This window comes from Molossus molossus, unplaced genomic scaffold, assembly GCF_014108415.1.
Source record: "Molossus molossus isolate mMolMol1 unplaced genomic scaffold, mMolMol1.p scaffold_m16_p_15, whole genome shotgun sequence".
Classification (NCBI taxonomy): Eukaryota; Metazoa; Chordata; class Mammalia; order Chiroptera; family Molossidae; genus Molossus; species Molossus molossus.
Window position 1 is genome coordinate 81291915 of NW_023425350.1, and position 16458 is coordinate 81308372.

The following is a 16458-nucleotide window of genomic DNA, read 5'->3' on the forward strand; positions in this document are numbered from 1 at the left end:
GTGCCGGCTGCACACGGACCTTGGGAGGGGACAGTGGTCTCGGGTCTCCAGGACGCTTGTTCCCTGACTTTCTCTGAGAGTTTCTTTCTAGGGTCTGGGGAAGGGAGGGTGGAGAGAAAGGGAAGGGCCAAGGACAGGGGCTGCAGAGCAAGGTGTGGGTAGGGTCCAGCCTCCCCAGCACGGAGGCCTCAGGCACAGGCCCAGGCCAGTGGCAGTGGCAGGACCGGCCACGGAGTCAGACAGCTGCTGGTGCCCGGGGCTGGGCTCGGGAGCCCAGATGAAACCCCTGTGAGCAGGCTCATAGGCCACGATGACCTCATTTCTGCTCCCTGCTCTCTCCCCAACTTGCTAATGAAGAGTGATTGATGTGTGGGCTGTTCCTATGCATGTGTATGTATGTTTCTGCCTGCTTGCTCACCACCTGTCTGCAAGTATCCAGAAAATGCAGCGTGTGTGCAGTCCCCTTTGTGTGTGTCACGCATCTTTCTGCCCGCCTGTTACTGATCACCCACCTGCCACGTATGAAACGTGGCATACATGTCTGTCTGTCCACCTAGCATCTATTTTTTGCCCTTCTCTGTACGGTTTAAACTGGTCGATGTTGTTAGCATCTCTAGTGGGGAAATGACACCCGTCCTGTGCCTTTGGGACCGACCATGTGCTGGCCGTGTCCACGGACGGCCGCGCGTGCTGGCTTCCCGGGGGCCTGCCCACTGCCCAGGCTGGTTCCCAGAGGTGCCCGGAACCGGGGGACCCTGCCCGCGCCTCCCGGCTCCTTTCCCAGCACAAGCCGCAGCGGCCGGCAGGCTTCTTGAAGCGTTAGAAATGAAGCAGACTGTGTGTTTAAGTTACTTAGAGGCAGAATCTTAACTTTCCTTGCGAAGAGTGAGGCGGGAAGGCTGCCGGACAAACGGAGAAGAGGGAGGTGTGTGCGCGGCTCAGCGAAGCAGCAGCTGGACACTGCCGCAGCCGGCAAGAGCGCAGAGGGGACTGGACGCTGGCGGACACCCGGGCTGGCACAGAGCTGGCTGTGTGGGAGGCCCCTGAGCCCTGACCCCTCTGCTCACTGCCGAGGGTGCCCTGGCCCGTGGGAGAATCCCGGCCTTGAACTTGGCCCTCAGAAGCTGGGACCGCCCCGGCCCGGCGGTGCGCACCTGACCACGGAGTGCGTGCACACGACGAACTCGGGCTTGGAGCTCCACTGGTGGTAGGTGATGTAGTAGCGGGTCTGCAGCCACAGCCACTGCTGGCCTTTGGTCAGGAACCGGTAGCAGCAGGACTTCCCTTTGCCGAACTGCATCACTGCTGGTGGGATGGAAACTGTGACAAACGCTGACACGGAAACCATCTTCCCCCGAAAGTGACTGTTAAAAATACCAGCTTTCAGAACAGCAATGTCAAGCCCAGTTATTCCCCAGCTGGTGCTGTGTGTAAGTGGCTGTCGGATAGTGGGAAAGGGGGATGAGTCTCAACAATCGGGAATGACCCACGTGTCTTCCCAAACGCCCAGAAGCCTAGAAGGGTCTCAAATACGGGCAGGTGCAGACAGACTCTCAAAAGGGGGTATAATCGGAGAGAGGCCCAGGGTTTCCTGGCGCTCCCCCTGGGCTGCAGGTGACCTGTGGCCAGCATGCTCTGACCAGAGTCTGCTGGCCTGTCGGCGGCTCTTCCTCGGTGCACCTGGTGCTGAGGCAGCCGGCGGGCCCACCCAGGCCACTGCTGCGGGCTCTGTGCCCCGTGGCAAGGCTCGCCGGGTGCCCAGGGCAGCAGGGGCTGTGGGCTGCCGGCCTCGCAGGACAGACACTGCCCTGAGGGCCCCAGGAAGAGGGGCCCTTTGGGTCTCATTGCTTCAGTGCCTGGGGTTTAGCACTTTTTTTTTATCCTCACCAGAGGACATTTTTTTTTTGTTTGTTTGTTTTTTTTGTTCAGATAGAGTGGGAGGGAGAGAGGGGAAGAGAGAGAGAGAGAAACATTGATGTGAAAGGGACACATCGAGTGGCTGCCACCCGCACGACCAACCAGGGCTGGGGACAAACTGCAACCGAGGTACGTGCCCTTAGTGGAATCTGAACCTGGGTCTCTCTGGACCGCAGGCCGACGCTCTAACCACTGCTGAGCCAAACCGGCCAGGGCGCTTAAGCACTTCTTATGGTTAAGAGAAATCCCAACTGGAAAACTAAAGCTACAGAAGGAGCTGCAGACTTGGAACGCGTAGTGTCGGGGGGCAGCCCAGGAGGGTGGATGGAGTGGGCACGTCCTGCCCGAGCCACGGCCACCGAAGGTGCTTCCACAGACACGGCCGTTCTCCACGAGCCTCGCGGAGCCAGGCTGGGAGCAGTCAGGCAGCCCCAGTTTCCGCGAGCCCGCCAACCACGGCAGTCCTGCGATCCCCTTGGCCTGTGGGGGTGCCTGTGAGTCAGCAAGGCCACAAAACTCCTCCTGATGCCACGTGGCTGGTCAAGACCCCCTCCTGGGAGCAAGGGTTACGGTTTCAAGATTAGCCTGAAATCTAACAGCGGGTCCCGCGGACAGCAGCCGGCTCCTCCTTGAGCAGAGAAGGGGGAGAAGGCAGAGCGGGGTGTGGAGAAGGCGTCTATCCAGGTGCAGTGTTGGTGGTTAGTCCACAGATCGGGATCCATACGCCAATGTCACGACACATTTTCCTGTTCAAAGCAAGGACTTGGCACGAGAAATATGCCTTTCAATGGTTGCTTCTTGAAGCTCTTGCTAAGTGAGAATCCAGACGTGCTCTGCCTTCCACACCTCCCTACCTCCCTCAGCTGGATGAGGCGCCCCCTCGGAGCCCCAGTGTCCTGTGTACACCCCCTCTGGTGCACCAACAACATCCTATGAAGTCACCAATTTCTGCTTTTGCCTCAGACCCTGCTGCTCCAGAGCAGCACGGAGAGTCTGGTCATCGTCACGTCCTGGGCTGAGCGGAGGACCTGGCCTGAGCGTATGACCAATGCATGTCTGCCCGCTAAAGAACAGTTACGTGAATTCAGCATTTTGTCTTTGAAACTCTTATTAGCTCACTTACAGAGAATGGCCAGCACTCGAATCCCTTAAGTGAGGTGAAGTAGCTTGTGTATCTAAGGGACACGGGGCGGGCGCTGGGGGCACAGCCAGGCAAGTCCCTCCAGGTAAAAACACACTCAGGGCAGTGCAGACCCCCCCCCCCACACCACCACCACACTCCTGGCCACGCCAGAGAACAGTCTCCACCTCAGAAAGAAACCGAGCAGCAGGCAGGCTTCCAGGCGGAGGCCCGCGGGGCTCTGTGGGCGGAGCTGGCGCCCGAGCGCGGGCTGGGGGGGCAGTACTCACGGTGCTGGTGGCACCTGGCCAGGAGGTCCAGGTCGTCGATGTGGTAGTAGTCATAGCCCGAGGTTCCCAGAACTTCAAAAGGCAGGTACCCTATGATTGGGGGGGCTCTGCCAAGGACAAGGGGTGCTTCGTCAGAAAGGGCTCCCGATGGGGCCACGCCTCCACGCGGAGGGCATCCTTCACACGCCCTCGTTTCTCAAGAACAGGGACAGGAAAGTAATTTTGCAATGGCCAAAACCGGGGAGGCTGTGCTTCCCAAAGTACTCAGTTCCCTTGGCATAACCTGGCCCAAATCATAACAAATTTTATCACTACTAAATAATTAAAAAGCTATAGATTTGCCCGGCCAGTGTGGCTCACTGGTTGAGCGTCGACCCATGCACCAAGAGGTTGCCGGTTCAATTCCCGGTCAGGACACATGCCCAGGTTGTGGGCCCGATCGCCAGTGGGGGGCGTGCAGGAGGCGGCCAGTCGATGTTCTCTCTCATCAATGTTTCTATCTCTCTCTCCCGCTCCCTTCCTCTCTCTAAAATCAATAAAGAAAACAAAAAAGCTACAGATTAGGCTGACCTAACTCCAAAGTGTAATAAAAATTGGAGGTTGGGGAGGAGAGATTGCTAGTTCTCAAACTGAAAAATGCCACAGAATAAAGATTGGGCTAAAGAGACAAAAGGGAGTGGAAAGAAATAAGAAGTTTCTCTTACTTCAGCTCCTCCTTCGTGGGAGCTGGAGAGGGTCCCGACTGGCAGGGGTGGGGACGGGGCTGTGCCCCAGAGATGTGCCCAGGCCGGCGTCTGGCGCTCCTGCCACGGTCTGACCAAAGCACAGAAGTAGCCTCGCCCTGGGCTGGACACTGCGTTTCCTTCTGCCAGAAAGTCCTTCTCCTTGAAGGGACCAGGCCAGCCCCTTTCTCCCAAGGACAGCATGGCTCAGCAAACAAACACTGGAATCCAACCCAAATGTTTTTCTTTTCACAAACCTGTGATCCAGAAATAAAAACTTCCATTCCAAGCTATGCCTCGAAGTGAATTCCTCCACAGGCTCGTCAACCACGCACATTTCCTGCATCAGAAGGGAAAGGTGTGCTGGAGCGACCTCGCCAGGGCTGTCCAGAGCTGGCCGGAGCAAGTCTTCCGCTTGTGCCGGCCCGGAGCTCATCCTCTGTAGCGAGTCTGGGTGCGCGCTGAGACTACATTTATTTCACAAGCTGGGGAGAAATGACTGGGAGCCAAAATGTCACACCACTCCTTTCCCAAGGCCTCTAAGGGCGGTGCACATGGAGAATGGTTTTTCACCTGCACTTAATTTCTAAGTTAGCTCAACGTTTCTGCCGTGGCGGTAAAGCAGTGGCGGAGAGGACTTGGACCGACCCTCGCTGACACAGCCCCTGCCTGCCGGCGGGGCCATCGGTGGGGCGGGGGCCACGGAGCGCGGGGAGCACCCCACGCGGAGAGCTGCCAGGACACGGCTGAGGGGAGAGCATGGGGTTGGCTGTCACAGGCAAAGAAATCAGACTTTTAACGTTTTCAGTCAGTGACAACGCCCTTGTCACTTAATTTTTTTCCCATGAAGACAGTTAATTAAATATAAGTAAATGGGACTCTACTGTAACAGCTCCAGGGTAGACCCTTTCCCTGGTACTTGCCTTCAAGAATTGTGGTGTTGGCAGGCGCGCGGTAGCCACGAAGCAGACCTCCTTCCCCAGTGGGCCCTGGCCAGGCCTGGAAAGGGCGCCGTCAAAGCCGTTACAGGGGGCGCCAGGCACTGGGGAGGGAGGACACAGGTTAGCCCGTCGGGTGCAGCCGCCGGTGACTGAGCCAGCACTGCGCTTAGGGCTCGAGCACATGAACTCCTTTCTCCCGGACGGAAATGTGGGGCGTAGGCCCGTTGCCACCCCAGGGCACAGGAAGGCCCAGAGGCACAGGCTCAAGCAGCTGCACCAGGCCCAGCAGAGCTGGCGATCGAGGCACCAACACACTGCTTGCCTCTCACTGGTTCCGCCTCGCAGCCGCTTCGACGGCTGTGTTGGGAAAAATATTCTGCAAAGTGGGAGACAGCCTCCTTCCACAGGTAGGGCCTGGGCACTCACTGTGCCAGTGTTTCAGGGTGGCCTCTGCAGTTCATTGGTGTTCCTGACACTGACATACCCAGGAAATAACTGTCTAGCACACGATTTGGCACATGACCCCTGGCCCTGGCTTGGCACACCTGGCGCTCTAGGGCTTCGCCGTGAAATGCCTCCTGAAGGCCAGTCTGTGGCCCAGGCTTGGCCAGGACGGCCGAGGACATGGCCTCAGGGCTCAGGGTGACCTCCAGGGCTGTCGCGCCCACAGCGACTTGCCAGGCCTGCGGCACTGCACGGCACCACCCCGTGCACTCGCTCTCACAAGGCATGGCTCTCCTCGTCTGACAAATGAGGACACTGTGCCAGAGAGGTCATATGTCAACCCAGATCACTCCCACAGGAGCAACGGAGAAGGGTCTGATGACCCGCAGGCCAGGCCTCTAACGGGCATGGTCTGGGCCCCCGCTGCGGCTGAGGCTGGGCCAGGCCCAGGGAGGGGCGCCTTCAGCCCCAGCAGCAGCCTCCCTGCGGAGGCAGCCCTCCTTCGGGCTCTCGCCCCCGTCGCAGAGCACGTGTCTACCACTAGGTGGAGTTTGCTGGGTGGGTAAAAGAACCCTGTTAAATATGAGAAAAGTCAGTTTACCGAGCACAAAAATTGTCACTGGTTCCCTGGGGTCTACGACAGGGCTGCCCAGACCCCACCCGAGCAGCTGTCAGAAAGTGAGGGAAAAGCTCCCCAGATTTACCAATGTGCCCCCAGGGTTGAGGGTTACTGTCCTAGATCATCTATGAGGACTCTTCCCTTTGAAGATGTAGTTAGCCTGGCTGGTGTGGCTCCGTGACGGACTGAGCGACGTCCCATGGACTGAGAGGTCCAGGTTCGATTCCCGTCAGGGCACAGGCCCGGAGTTTGGGCTCCATCCCCAGCAGGGGGTGTGTAGGAGGCCGCCGATAGATGTTTCACATCGATGTTTCTCTCTCTCTCTCTGAAAAAAATCAATAAAAACTTAAAAAAAAATGTCATTGATTATATCCTGTACATTTCTGAACTTGTAGATTAAAAGTTATATTTTACAGTTTGAGAATATATAAACATCAGAAAACGAAATGTACTCTAAGATGATATCTGTACAACTTCCTTTGGATTTTAGCTTTCCAATAATTTATTTTATGTGTTTATAGGTTTCTAAGTCATTCAGTAATGTGTTTTATCTACAGATATGAACGAGTTTCTTCTACCAAACATCCCCTGACTGCGTCCGCGTCACGGGTGTTTCCAGACACAGCTGTGAAGCAGGTGGAGCAGAAAGACTGGCCGCGGGGAGCCTGCCGCTGCAGCAGCTGAGACCCCGCGGGCCCTGCGCAGAGGGAGCCCCGCACTTATGGAGGGAACAGGAAACGATTCGGCAAGGGAAGGATTGCCAGATGTGAAGGAAGTCCCCAGATGTGAAACACCCGCTCTGCTGGAATCCGAGACACCAGTAGACAGGACACGCTCCCCACTCTCTCAGAACACCAGGAGCTGCCACACACACCTCTAAGGACTTCCCGGAGCTAAAGAGGACGCGAGTCTGTCTCCAAGCCATGCGCCTTGTTTGAGACGTCCTTTCGGGGTGAACGCCTGCGCCCCTCAGCAGGCGCCGTCCTCGGTGACGCGCTGTGATGAAGAGAGGGGCAGGGGGTGCGGAGCCCCAGACTCGAAGGGGCGTGGATGCGGATCATGGCCACTGAATGGATGTTCCACAGAGCTTCCTGTTGGCCTGGCTGCCTCCCAACACAGTCTTATCAGCCCCTTTAACCTTCCAAAGCTTTAAGGATGAGAACGCACCTCCCAAGGGAAGTTCTATTATTGCTTGCAGCCGGCACCGATGAGCTCGCTATTTCATAGAGGGGCCCAGAACGCAGCAAATGCCTCTTCCAGATAAGCCTTTCCCTCAAAGCCTGAGCAGCCGAGGGTTCGATCAAAGGTGACAGTGAATCAAGGATCAAAGTTACAGCACAGGCCACGGGGAAGCCTTGGGGAGAAGCGGGGAGCAGCTCCTGTGAACAGCTGGCTGGCTGCGTCCGCAGTGCCTCTCAGGGTGTCTTCGCACGTGCTCTGGGACGCCACAGTAACGCTTCGTTCTTAGAAAGACTGCTCAGGCATGTCTTATCCCCAGGTCATTTAGCAACATTAATTAAAAGTTTAATTAGTTATTTCAATTGAAGCAATAGAAATATATATCTAATTACAGCTGGCTTTCTGAGCCTCTCAGAAGGACAACCCACTCAATTCCAGGGCTCTATGAAATCTCTGACCCTCCCAGAGTGCTTCCTCCTGCCACACACACACACTCACTCATGATATAGATGAAAGTGATTGCTTCTTGCTACATTCCCCCCTCCCTCCAAGTCATCTTCCTTAAAATGGATCACACTCTTGCCCAAAGAGAAAGCAACAGGCTTCCCTGAGGCAGAACCTGGGTCTACTTCTCTGTCTCCAGCTCCGAGCAGGCATCTGAGCACACAGCAGTCACAGTGCTTCCGGGACGGCTCCGGACCGAGACGCCTCTCACGTCCAAGACACAGCTCGAGGCCCGACCGGGAAGAGACCTTCTGATCCTCGTCAGCATCTCACGCACAGACCTCGAGACCCCAGGGTGATCTCCTGTCACCGTCCAGCCTGTGCTGGTGGTGCTGGCTTGTCAGCTCCCTGCCCTGCCGATGCACAGACACCTGTCAGCAAGGCGCCTGGGCAACACCTGCAGACCAGCCCGGCCTCCGCCACCGTGGCGCGCGGGGACCTGCCCACCGTGGACCCCACGCTCGGAGATGTGCAGGATGGGCTCTGGTTTTGGGCTCCTATTAAAAGGGTCCATGGAGTCACCAAGGGCCCTCTTTGCTCCTGAACCTTTTAGCACAGTTCTCTAATATCAGAGACCCTGAAAGAAATTGGTTTTAAACTGGCATTCTTAGGATTCCAAAAATAAGATAGTCCAAGGCTGTCCAGAGAATCACGACTTGACTTGCTTGGTGCCTAGGGCCTTTTAGCTTCCAATTCTGTCCGATGACACAGGTAGGCCCCACACCGGTCGCAACAAGGACATGAGGAGGCCTGTAGGGGCAGCGAGAGCTCGGGAGGTGTGTGGACTTGTTTCCACAGGGGTAGGACAGAGAGAGGAGTAGGGATGGTGACAGTGGACCTTGGCCAACAGCGAGGAGTAGAAGCAAAGGAGAAAGATGTGCCGACGCCCTTCCGCTCAGCCGGTCCACACTCAGGCCTGTGAACAGGGCTGACCTCCCGCAGCTGCAGGGACACACCGGCAGTCCGTCCACAGGACCCACAGCGTGCTCAGCACTTTTTGGAGCGAATGAAGAACAAAGCAGATGGTGTCTGAGAAGCCATGAGACCATCAGTGAAGAGGTTTGCTGAAGGAAGAATCAAGTTCCTAAACCTCACTTGTGACTGCCCAAGAGTGGTGGGATGTTGAGGGAAGAGAACCTCTGCACACTTGTGAGACATCGCCTCCCGCTCACAAAGCAGAGCCCCAGGCTCCCTTCTTCCTCTGCCCAGCGTGCCTCCCGGGGGCCTCCCGTCCCGAAGGACCAGGCAGAGGGCAGCTGCCCGAGGCCCCGCCCACGTGTGTTCCCTTTGCACCGCTGCAATCTGGCCCATGGAAGAATGACGCGGGGGAGGGGCCGAGAGCCACACCAGAAAGCTGGGGGGGGGGGGGGTTTGCGATTTGCCAGATTGAAAAATGTACTCTAATGGGAAAATGTCTTGAATTTCTTCTCTCCCCTGGCATTCATTTATGAAAATGAGTAGTTTAAGGGCCAGGAGACTGTAAGGCATTGACCAGCTATCCACCAGACGGGGTGTGGACAGGGCCAAGTTACTGGTGTGCTCAGGAGACTGAGCTTCCGGCAGGCCACTGTCCCCCGAGCACCAGTGGACGTCTCGTGACCGCTGTTATCACCAGTCCCGGAGTCCACCCCCAAGGACCCGCTCCCAGGCTGAGACGCACATGAAGACAGTTGACAAATGGATGAACGTTCCTCTCTGTTCCATTTCAACAGACCGTAGATGCTCAGGCAGGACAACACTCTTGGGTAACAATTTGTTCTTTATTCCGATCTTAATTCCTCTGCAATCTAACCCGGCAGTGCCCACCGCTGGAGGACATGGCACGCCCCTGTCGGGGGCGGGGATACTCTGACTCCTGGGGCCTGGGACGGTGATCAGAGGGCACTGGCCTGCGGAGCTGGACTCCCAGCTCCTCTTCCGGTGAGGCCTGGCCAGCCTGCAGTTTGCAATGTTCCCTTCACTGAGGCCCCTCACTCAAACCAGATTAGGAAAGAGACCAAAACAAAACCAGACCCCCAAAGCCAGAAAATGAGGGGAGCTGCAGAAATCCGCGGAGCATGGGGGGCCACGCGCTGCAGGCCGGGCCTGCTCCGCCAGGCTGGCGGGAGGGGAGCCGAGGGCAGGCGCGTCGGCTCTGCTGTGTGGTTTCCGGAAAGCCCAGAGTGGAATGTTTGCTGAGGGTGATCCATTTGGAACCACACCAGCAACTTTCGAAACACTGCTCTGGATTTCAGTCAGACACACGCTGAAACCCAGGGCGGGCAGGGCGGGAGCAGACAGAGGGCAGCCTTCTTCCTCCAGGGTGTGGCCGGGGAACGTTCCAGGGGCTCCCCCTTGTTTAACTGGAGAAGTAAAAAGATGGAATTGTGTGCTTGTTCCAAAGCATCGAGAATCTGTTCTGTGACAAGCAGCCCCGAAGAAGGCCGTCGTTTTCCCTCTGCTCCGGAGCAGTGCGGTCAGGCCAAGGGCGCCCGCAGAGTAGGCCGGGGTCCCCCTTCCAGCCGCCCCTTCATGCTTCTCCCAGGCCGCCTGACACCTGTGCTGCAAAGACGCGGTCCTGAGAAAGCCATCTTGTGCCATCTGCTGACACACATTTCCCCACATTCATTAAAAACCTAGGTTAAAGGTGTGAAGTCTTGTCTCCCCCCAGCACCCGTGGTAGATGATGAAATCCTAAGAAGTGGCCATGGCGCCAGGAAAAATTCCGTTTTGCTCAAAGGTCTGGGCAATGGCTACCGTGTCCGTGCAGAATGGACGGCAAGGGCATCGGAAGCTGCAGCGGCAAGCGGCGTGGCCGGCAGTGAATCTGGACTTGTGCAATTAGGAAGGCTAATCTTGTCAACAAAGGTGCTTGTGTCTGTCTCCTACCCCAGACTCCTGAGTGGGCCTGCCCACACTGGGCCGCGGCGGCCAGGTCCTGAGTGGGCCTGCGCACACTGGGCAGCGGCGGCCAGGTCCTGAGTGGGCCTGCGCACACTGGGCCGCGGCGGCCAGGTCCTGAGTGGGCCTGCCCACACTGGGCCGCGGCGGCCAGGTCCTGAGTGGGCCTGCGCACACTGGGCCGCGGCGGCCAGGTCCTGAGTGGGCCTGCCCACACTGGGCTGCGGCGGCCAGGTCCTGAGTGGGCCTGCCCACACTGGGCAGCGGCGGCCAGGTCCTGAGTGGGCCTGCCCACACTGGGCAGCGGCGGCCAGGTCCTGAGTGGGCCTGCCCACACTGGGCCGCGGCGGCCAGGTCCTGAGTGGGCCTGCCCACACTGGGCCGCGGCGGTCAGGTCCTGAGTGGGCCTGCCCACACTGGGCAGCGGCGGCCAGGTCCTGAGTGGGCCTGCCCACACTGGGCCGCGGCGGCCAGGTCCTGAGTGGGCCTGCCCACACTGGGCCGTGGCGGCCAGGTCCTGAGTGGGCCTGCGCACACTGGGCAGCGGCGGCCAGGTCCTGAGTGGGCCTGCGCACACTGGGCAGCGGCGGCCAGGTCCTGAGTGGGCCTGCCCACACTGGGCCGCGGCGGCCAGGTCCTGAGTGGGCCTGCCCACACTGGGCAGCGGCGGCCAGGTCCTGAGTGGGCCTGCCCACACTGGGCAGCGGCGGCCAGGTCCTGAGTGGGCCTGCCCACACTGGGCCGCGGCGGTCAGGTCCTGAGCGGTTACCCGGGTCTTCATCTTGTGACTGAGGGGTCACCAAACACCTTCTCTGGCTCAGTCTTGCCTTCTCTTCTCTACCCTGAAGCCTCTACATTTCATTCTGGGCCCTTAGGTTCAAGGTCTGAGAATTCTGACAAATGTGGATCTTGGTAGCAGCCAGGGCCTCGACTGGCCTTGGACCAACTCAGTTGATTGAACGAGCTCTTGGCTGGGAAGAGAGGGTGTCGAGAGCAGTCTTGCAGGGGCCTCCCTGAGTGAGGGGACGGGTAAGGACATCTGGGAGCACCAGAGGGGGCCGGAGCACAGAGCAGGGAGTGAATGAAGGCCAAGGGTGAACCTTCCTGAGTACACCTGCTGCTCAGCAGACCTTCAGTGTAGACCATTCATGCGGCACCAGAAGCGGGTCAGACCCGTTTTCCCAGCACTTAACATGTGTTTCTACTCTGCACTTTGCGTTTGAGGAAGTGGTGGGCACTCCCAGAAGCTGCGCTGCGTCCAGTCCCCGGGCCAGGCAGCTCTGCTCTGCTCCTGGGGAGGAGCACGGTTCCCCGAGTCGGAAGTTCTTGTCTGAATCCTGGATCTGCCCCCAGTGCCTGTGTGTCCAGGGCCAAGTTCTCCAAGCCTCTGGCTAGGCCAAGCTGTTTCTTTTTTCCTACCTGAGGGCATTTTTTCATTTTTTGTTCAGACAGAGTGGGGTGGGGGAGAGAGAGAGAGAGAGAGAGACATTGACATGAAAGGGACACATCGAGTGGCTGCCACCCACACGACCCAACCAGGGCCGGGGACAAACTGCAACCGAGGTACGTGCCCTCAGCGGGAACTGAACCCGGGTGTCTCTGGACTGCAGGCCGACGCTCTAACCACTGAGCCAAACCGGCCAGGACTGGGCCAAGCTGTTTTTGTTGAGTGATTACTCATGTGCCAGGCACGCCCCGTGTGGACCCAGAAGGGTGCAGTGAGTGCACAGATAGGGTGACAGTGCTGTGCTCACCACTGCATCATCTCTAAGAAGGAGAGGCGTGTACCTCCTTGCCAGGATCGTGTAAGAATGCACCAGGCAGCCCTCCATAAACAAACAAGTCTACAGAAACAAAAGATTTCCCGTGATAATGACCAAATTAGGGTTCCCTAACAGTTCTTTGAGGTGTGAGCAGGAATTCTATCAAAATAAAACTGATGCTCATGGTCATCTTTCTTCTACACTTTACATATTGTTTTGAACCTGCACTGCGCCCGGGAACTCGGGGCAGTTACGTGGGTGGCTGTGTCACAGCCACGTTTTCCAGTTTCTGTCTGTGGTGCTTGGGCATCTGTGGCCTTGCTGAGCCTGGAGGGACTGACTGCTCCCCTCTGGGCTGGCCAATTCGTGTTCCTTTCACATGGAACCAACCGAAGCAGAGCCCACTCCCACCACCTGCACTGTCTGCTTCTCACACTTGGGGGTGCCACCCCTTTGCCCTCATCACTCCAGGGTCAGGACACACAACCAGGGGCAGCCCGAACAGCACAGAGCCCTGTGCCAACCCTGAGCCTGCTGACCTGCCCTGCCTGTTCTCCGCGGAAGCCACAGTGGAAGACCTGTCCCCCTTTCCTCCTGCTCCCTCCCTACGTGGGGTGCTGTGCCAGCTGGACCTGTGCGGTCACCTCCTCCTCCGGACGCCATCGCCTGTCGTGTGTTACACCTGGACCTGTGCTGTCACCTCCTCCTCAGGATGCCATTGGCTGTCGTGTGTTATCACCTGGACCTGTGCGGTCACCTCCTCCTCCGGACGCCATCGCCTGTCGTGTGTTGTCACCTGGACCTGTGCTGTCACCTCCTCCTCAGGACGCCATCGCCTGTCGTGTGTTACACCTGGACCTGTGCTGTCGCCTCCTCCTCAGGACGCCATCGCCTGTCGTGTGTTACACCTGGACCTGTGCTGTCGCCTCCTCCTCAGGACGCCATCGCCTGTCGTGTGTTACACCTGGACCTGTGCTGTCGCCTCCTCCTCAGGACGCCATCGCCTGTCGTGTGTTACACCTGGACCTATGCTGTCGCCTCCTCCTCAGGACGCCATCGCCTGTCGTGTGTTACACCTGGACCTGTGCTGTCGCCTCCTCCTCAGGACGCCATCGCCTGTCGTGTGTTACACCTGGACCTGTGCTGTCGCCTCCTCCTCAGGACGCCATCGCCTGTCGTGTGTTACACCTGGACCTGTGCTGTCGCCTCCTCCTCAGGACGCCATCGCCTGTCGTGTGTTACACCTGGACCTATGCTGTCGCCTCCTCCTCAGGACGCCATCGCCTGTCGTGTGTTGTCACCTGGACCTATGCTGTCACCTCCTCCTCCGGACGCCATCGCCTGTCGTGTGTTACACCTGGACCTGTGCTGTCACCTCCTCCTCAGGACGCCATCGCCTGTCGTGTGTTACACCTGGACCTATGCTGTCACCTCCTCCTCAGGACGCCATCGCCTGTCGTGTGTTGTCACCTGGACCTGTGCTGTCACCTCCTCCTCAGGACGCCATCGCCTGTCGTGTGTTGTCACCTGGACCTGTGCTGTCACCTCCTCCTCAGGACGCCATCACCTGTCGTGTGTTGTCACCTGGACCTGTGCTGTCACCTCCTCCTCAGGACGCCATCGCCTGTCGTGTGTTGTCACCTGGACCTGTGCTGTCACCTCCTCCTCAGGACGCCATCACCTGTCGTGTGTTGTCACCTGGACCTGTGCTGTCACCTCCTCCTCCGGGTGCCATCGCCTGTCGTGTGTTATCACCTGGACCTGTGCGGTCACCTCCTCCTCCGGACGCCATCGCCTGTCGTGTGTTGTCACCTGGACCTGTGCGGTCACCTCCTCCTCCGGACGCCATCGCCTGTCGTGTGTTGTCACCTGGACCTGTGCTGTCACCTCCTCCTCCGGACGCCATCGCCTGTCGTGTGTTATCACCTGGACCTATGCTGTCACCTCCTCCTCCGGACGCCATCGGCTGTCGTGTGTTATCACCTGGACCTGTGCGGTCACCTCCTCCTCAGGACGCCATCGCCTGTCGTGTGTTACACCTGGACCTGTGCGGTCACCTCCTCCTCCGGACGCCATCGCCTGTCGTGTGTTGTCACCTGGACCTGTGCTGTCACCTCCTCCTCCGGACGCCATCGCCTGTCGTGTGTTACACCTGGACCTGTGCTGTCACCTCCTCCTCAGGACGCCATCGCCTGTCGTGTGTTGTCACCTGGACCTGTGCTGTCACCTCCTCCTCAGGACGCCATTGGCTGTCGTGTGTTATCACCTGGACCTGTGCGGTCACCTCCTCCTCCGGACGCCATCGCCTGTCGTGTGTTGTCACCTGGACCTGTGCTGTCACCTCCTCCTCAGGACGCCATTGCCTGTCGTGTGTTACACCTGGACCTATGCTGTCGCCTCCTCCTTAGGACGCCATCGCCTGTCGTGTGTTGTCACCTGGACCTATGCTGTCACCTCCTCCTCAGGACGCCATCGCCTGTCGTGTGTTATCACCTGGACCTATGCTGTCACCTCCTCCTCAGGACGCCATCGCCTGTCGTGTGTTATCACCTGGACCTGTGCGGTCACCTCCTCCTCAGGACGCCATTGCCTGTCGTGTGTTGTCACCTGGACCTGTGCTGTCACCTCCTCCTCAGGACGCCATCGCCTGTCGTGTGTTGTCACCTGGACCTGTGCGGTCACCTCCTCCTCAGGACGCCATCGCCTGTCGTGTGTTACACCTGGACCTGTGCGGTCACCTCCTCCTCCGGGTGCCATCGCCTGTCGTGTGTTGTCACCTGGACCTGTGCTGTCACCTCCTCCTCCGGACGCCATCGCCTGTCGTGTGTGTCACCTGGACCTATGCTGTCGCCTCCTCCTCAGGACGCCATCGCCTGTCATGTGTTACACCTGGACCTGTGCGGTCACCTCCTCCTCCGGGTGCCATTGCCTGTCGTGTGTTATCACCTGGACCTGTGTGGTCACCTCCTCCTCAGGACGCCATCGCCTGTCGTGTGTTACACCTGGACCTGTGCGGTCACCTCCTCCTCCGGGTGCCATCGCCTGTCGTGTGTTGTCACCTGGACCTGTGCTGTCACCTCCTCCTCCGGACGCCATCGCCTGTCGTGTGTGTCACCTGGACCTATGCTGTCGCCTCCTCCTCAGGACGCCATTGCCTGTCGTGTGTTACACCTGGACCTGTGCGGTCACCTCCTCCTCAGGACGCCATTGCCTGTCGTGTGTCTTATCATCTTTAACTTAAACCAATCCTGGATACCCTTGGACAGCAGGTACATGGGGGCAGGATGTCTGATGCACACAGATACGGACGTGCCGGACCAGTGCCAGGTGGGGGCAGGCCTGTGCTCTGCATCTGGATATTTAATTTCAGCACAGATGTGTGGGCGGCAGCAAAGCACTGGGTTAAGCGTGAGTTCAGGGCTAGAAGGGTATGAATGTGGGTCTCCGCCTCCCCACCTGTGCAGCTCCGACTTCACTTTCTTATGCATCCGCTGCCTCTACTGTTAAGATGAGACAATGAAACAATACCGCCTCCTAACGGTCTCACGAGGGTTCAACGAGATGGTCAAGGCAAAGACTGAACCCAGAGCACAGCACAAAAGAAATCCCTCTAAAATGAGCTATTTACTGTAAACAATTGTTCAATATTTATTTAGAAGTAAACCTACAAAATCAAATTTGAATTATTTCTTGTATTAGGTTAAACCATATTTTACAGGTCAAAATGGTGGTTGGTGATTCACAGGGCTCCACCTTAGCTGCTCATTGGTCTCCCGGATGCTTCTTCCTGTCTATTGTAACCCCCGTCAGATTATATTTCAGGTTTCCCACAATGACATCGGGAGACTTGTCTCAAGAAAGCTCCTGCCAGCTCTGGTTGTCACCAGGCCCTGGAGAGTCACCTGTCGCTCCTGCTTTGGAACTTCCCACTTTGAATGCTGTGTTTATAGCAGCAATGATTTCCCACAGAGACCAGAGCTGGACTCATGGAGGCAGACTGATCTCACAGGGGAGGGGTGGAGGAGGCAGGAAGAGATCAGCCGAAGGACATGTCCACATATACGCACAGCCCGTAAACA

General features: G+C 58.0%; 1 protein-coding gene across 1 annotated transcript in view; it reads right to left on the bottom strand.

Moving 5' to 3' along the window:
* NPAS2 (neuronal PAS domain protein 2) overlaps positions 1-16458 on the bottom strand; it is a 175232-nt gene that overhangs the window by 26808 nt on the left and 131966 nt on the right. Inside the window, exons 8-11 of the mRNA XM_036262766.1 lie at positions 4973-5091; positions 4307-4389; positions 3328-3434; positions 1155-1302 (exon numbers count right to left, since the gene is read on the bottom strand). Coding sequence (XP_036118659.1) covers positions 1155-1302; positions 3328-3434; positions 4307-4389; positions 4973-5091 — 457 coding nt within the window. The remainder of the gene's footprint in view (positions 1-1154; positions 1303-3327; positions 3435-4306; positions 4390-4972; positions 5092-16458) is intronic.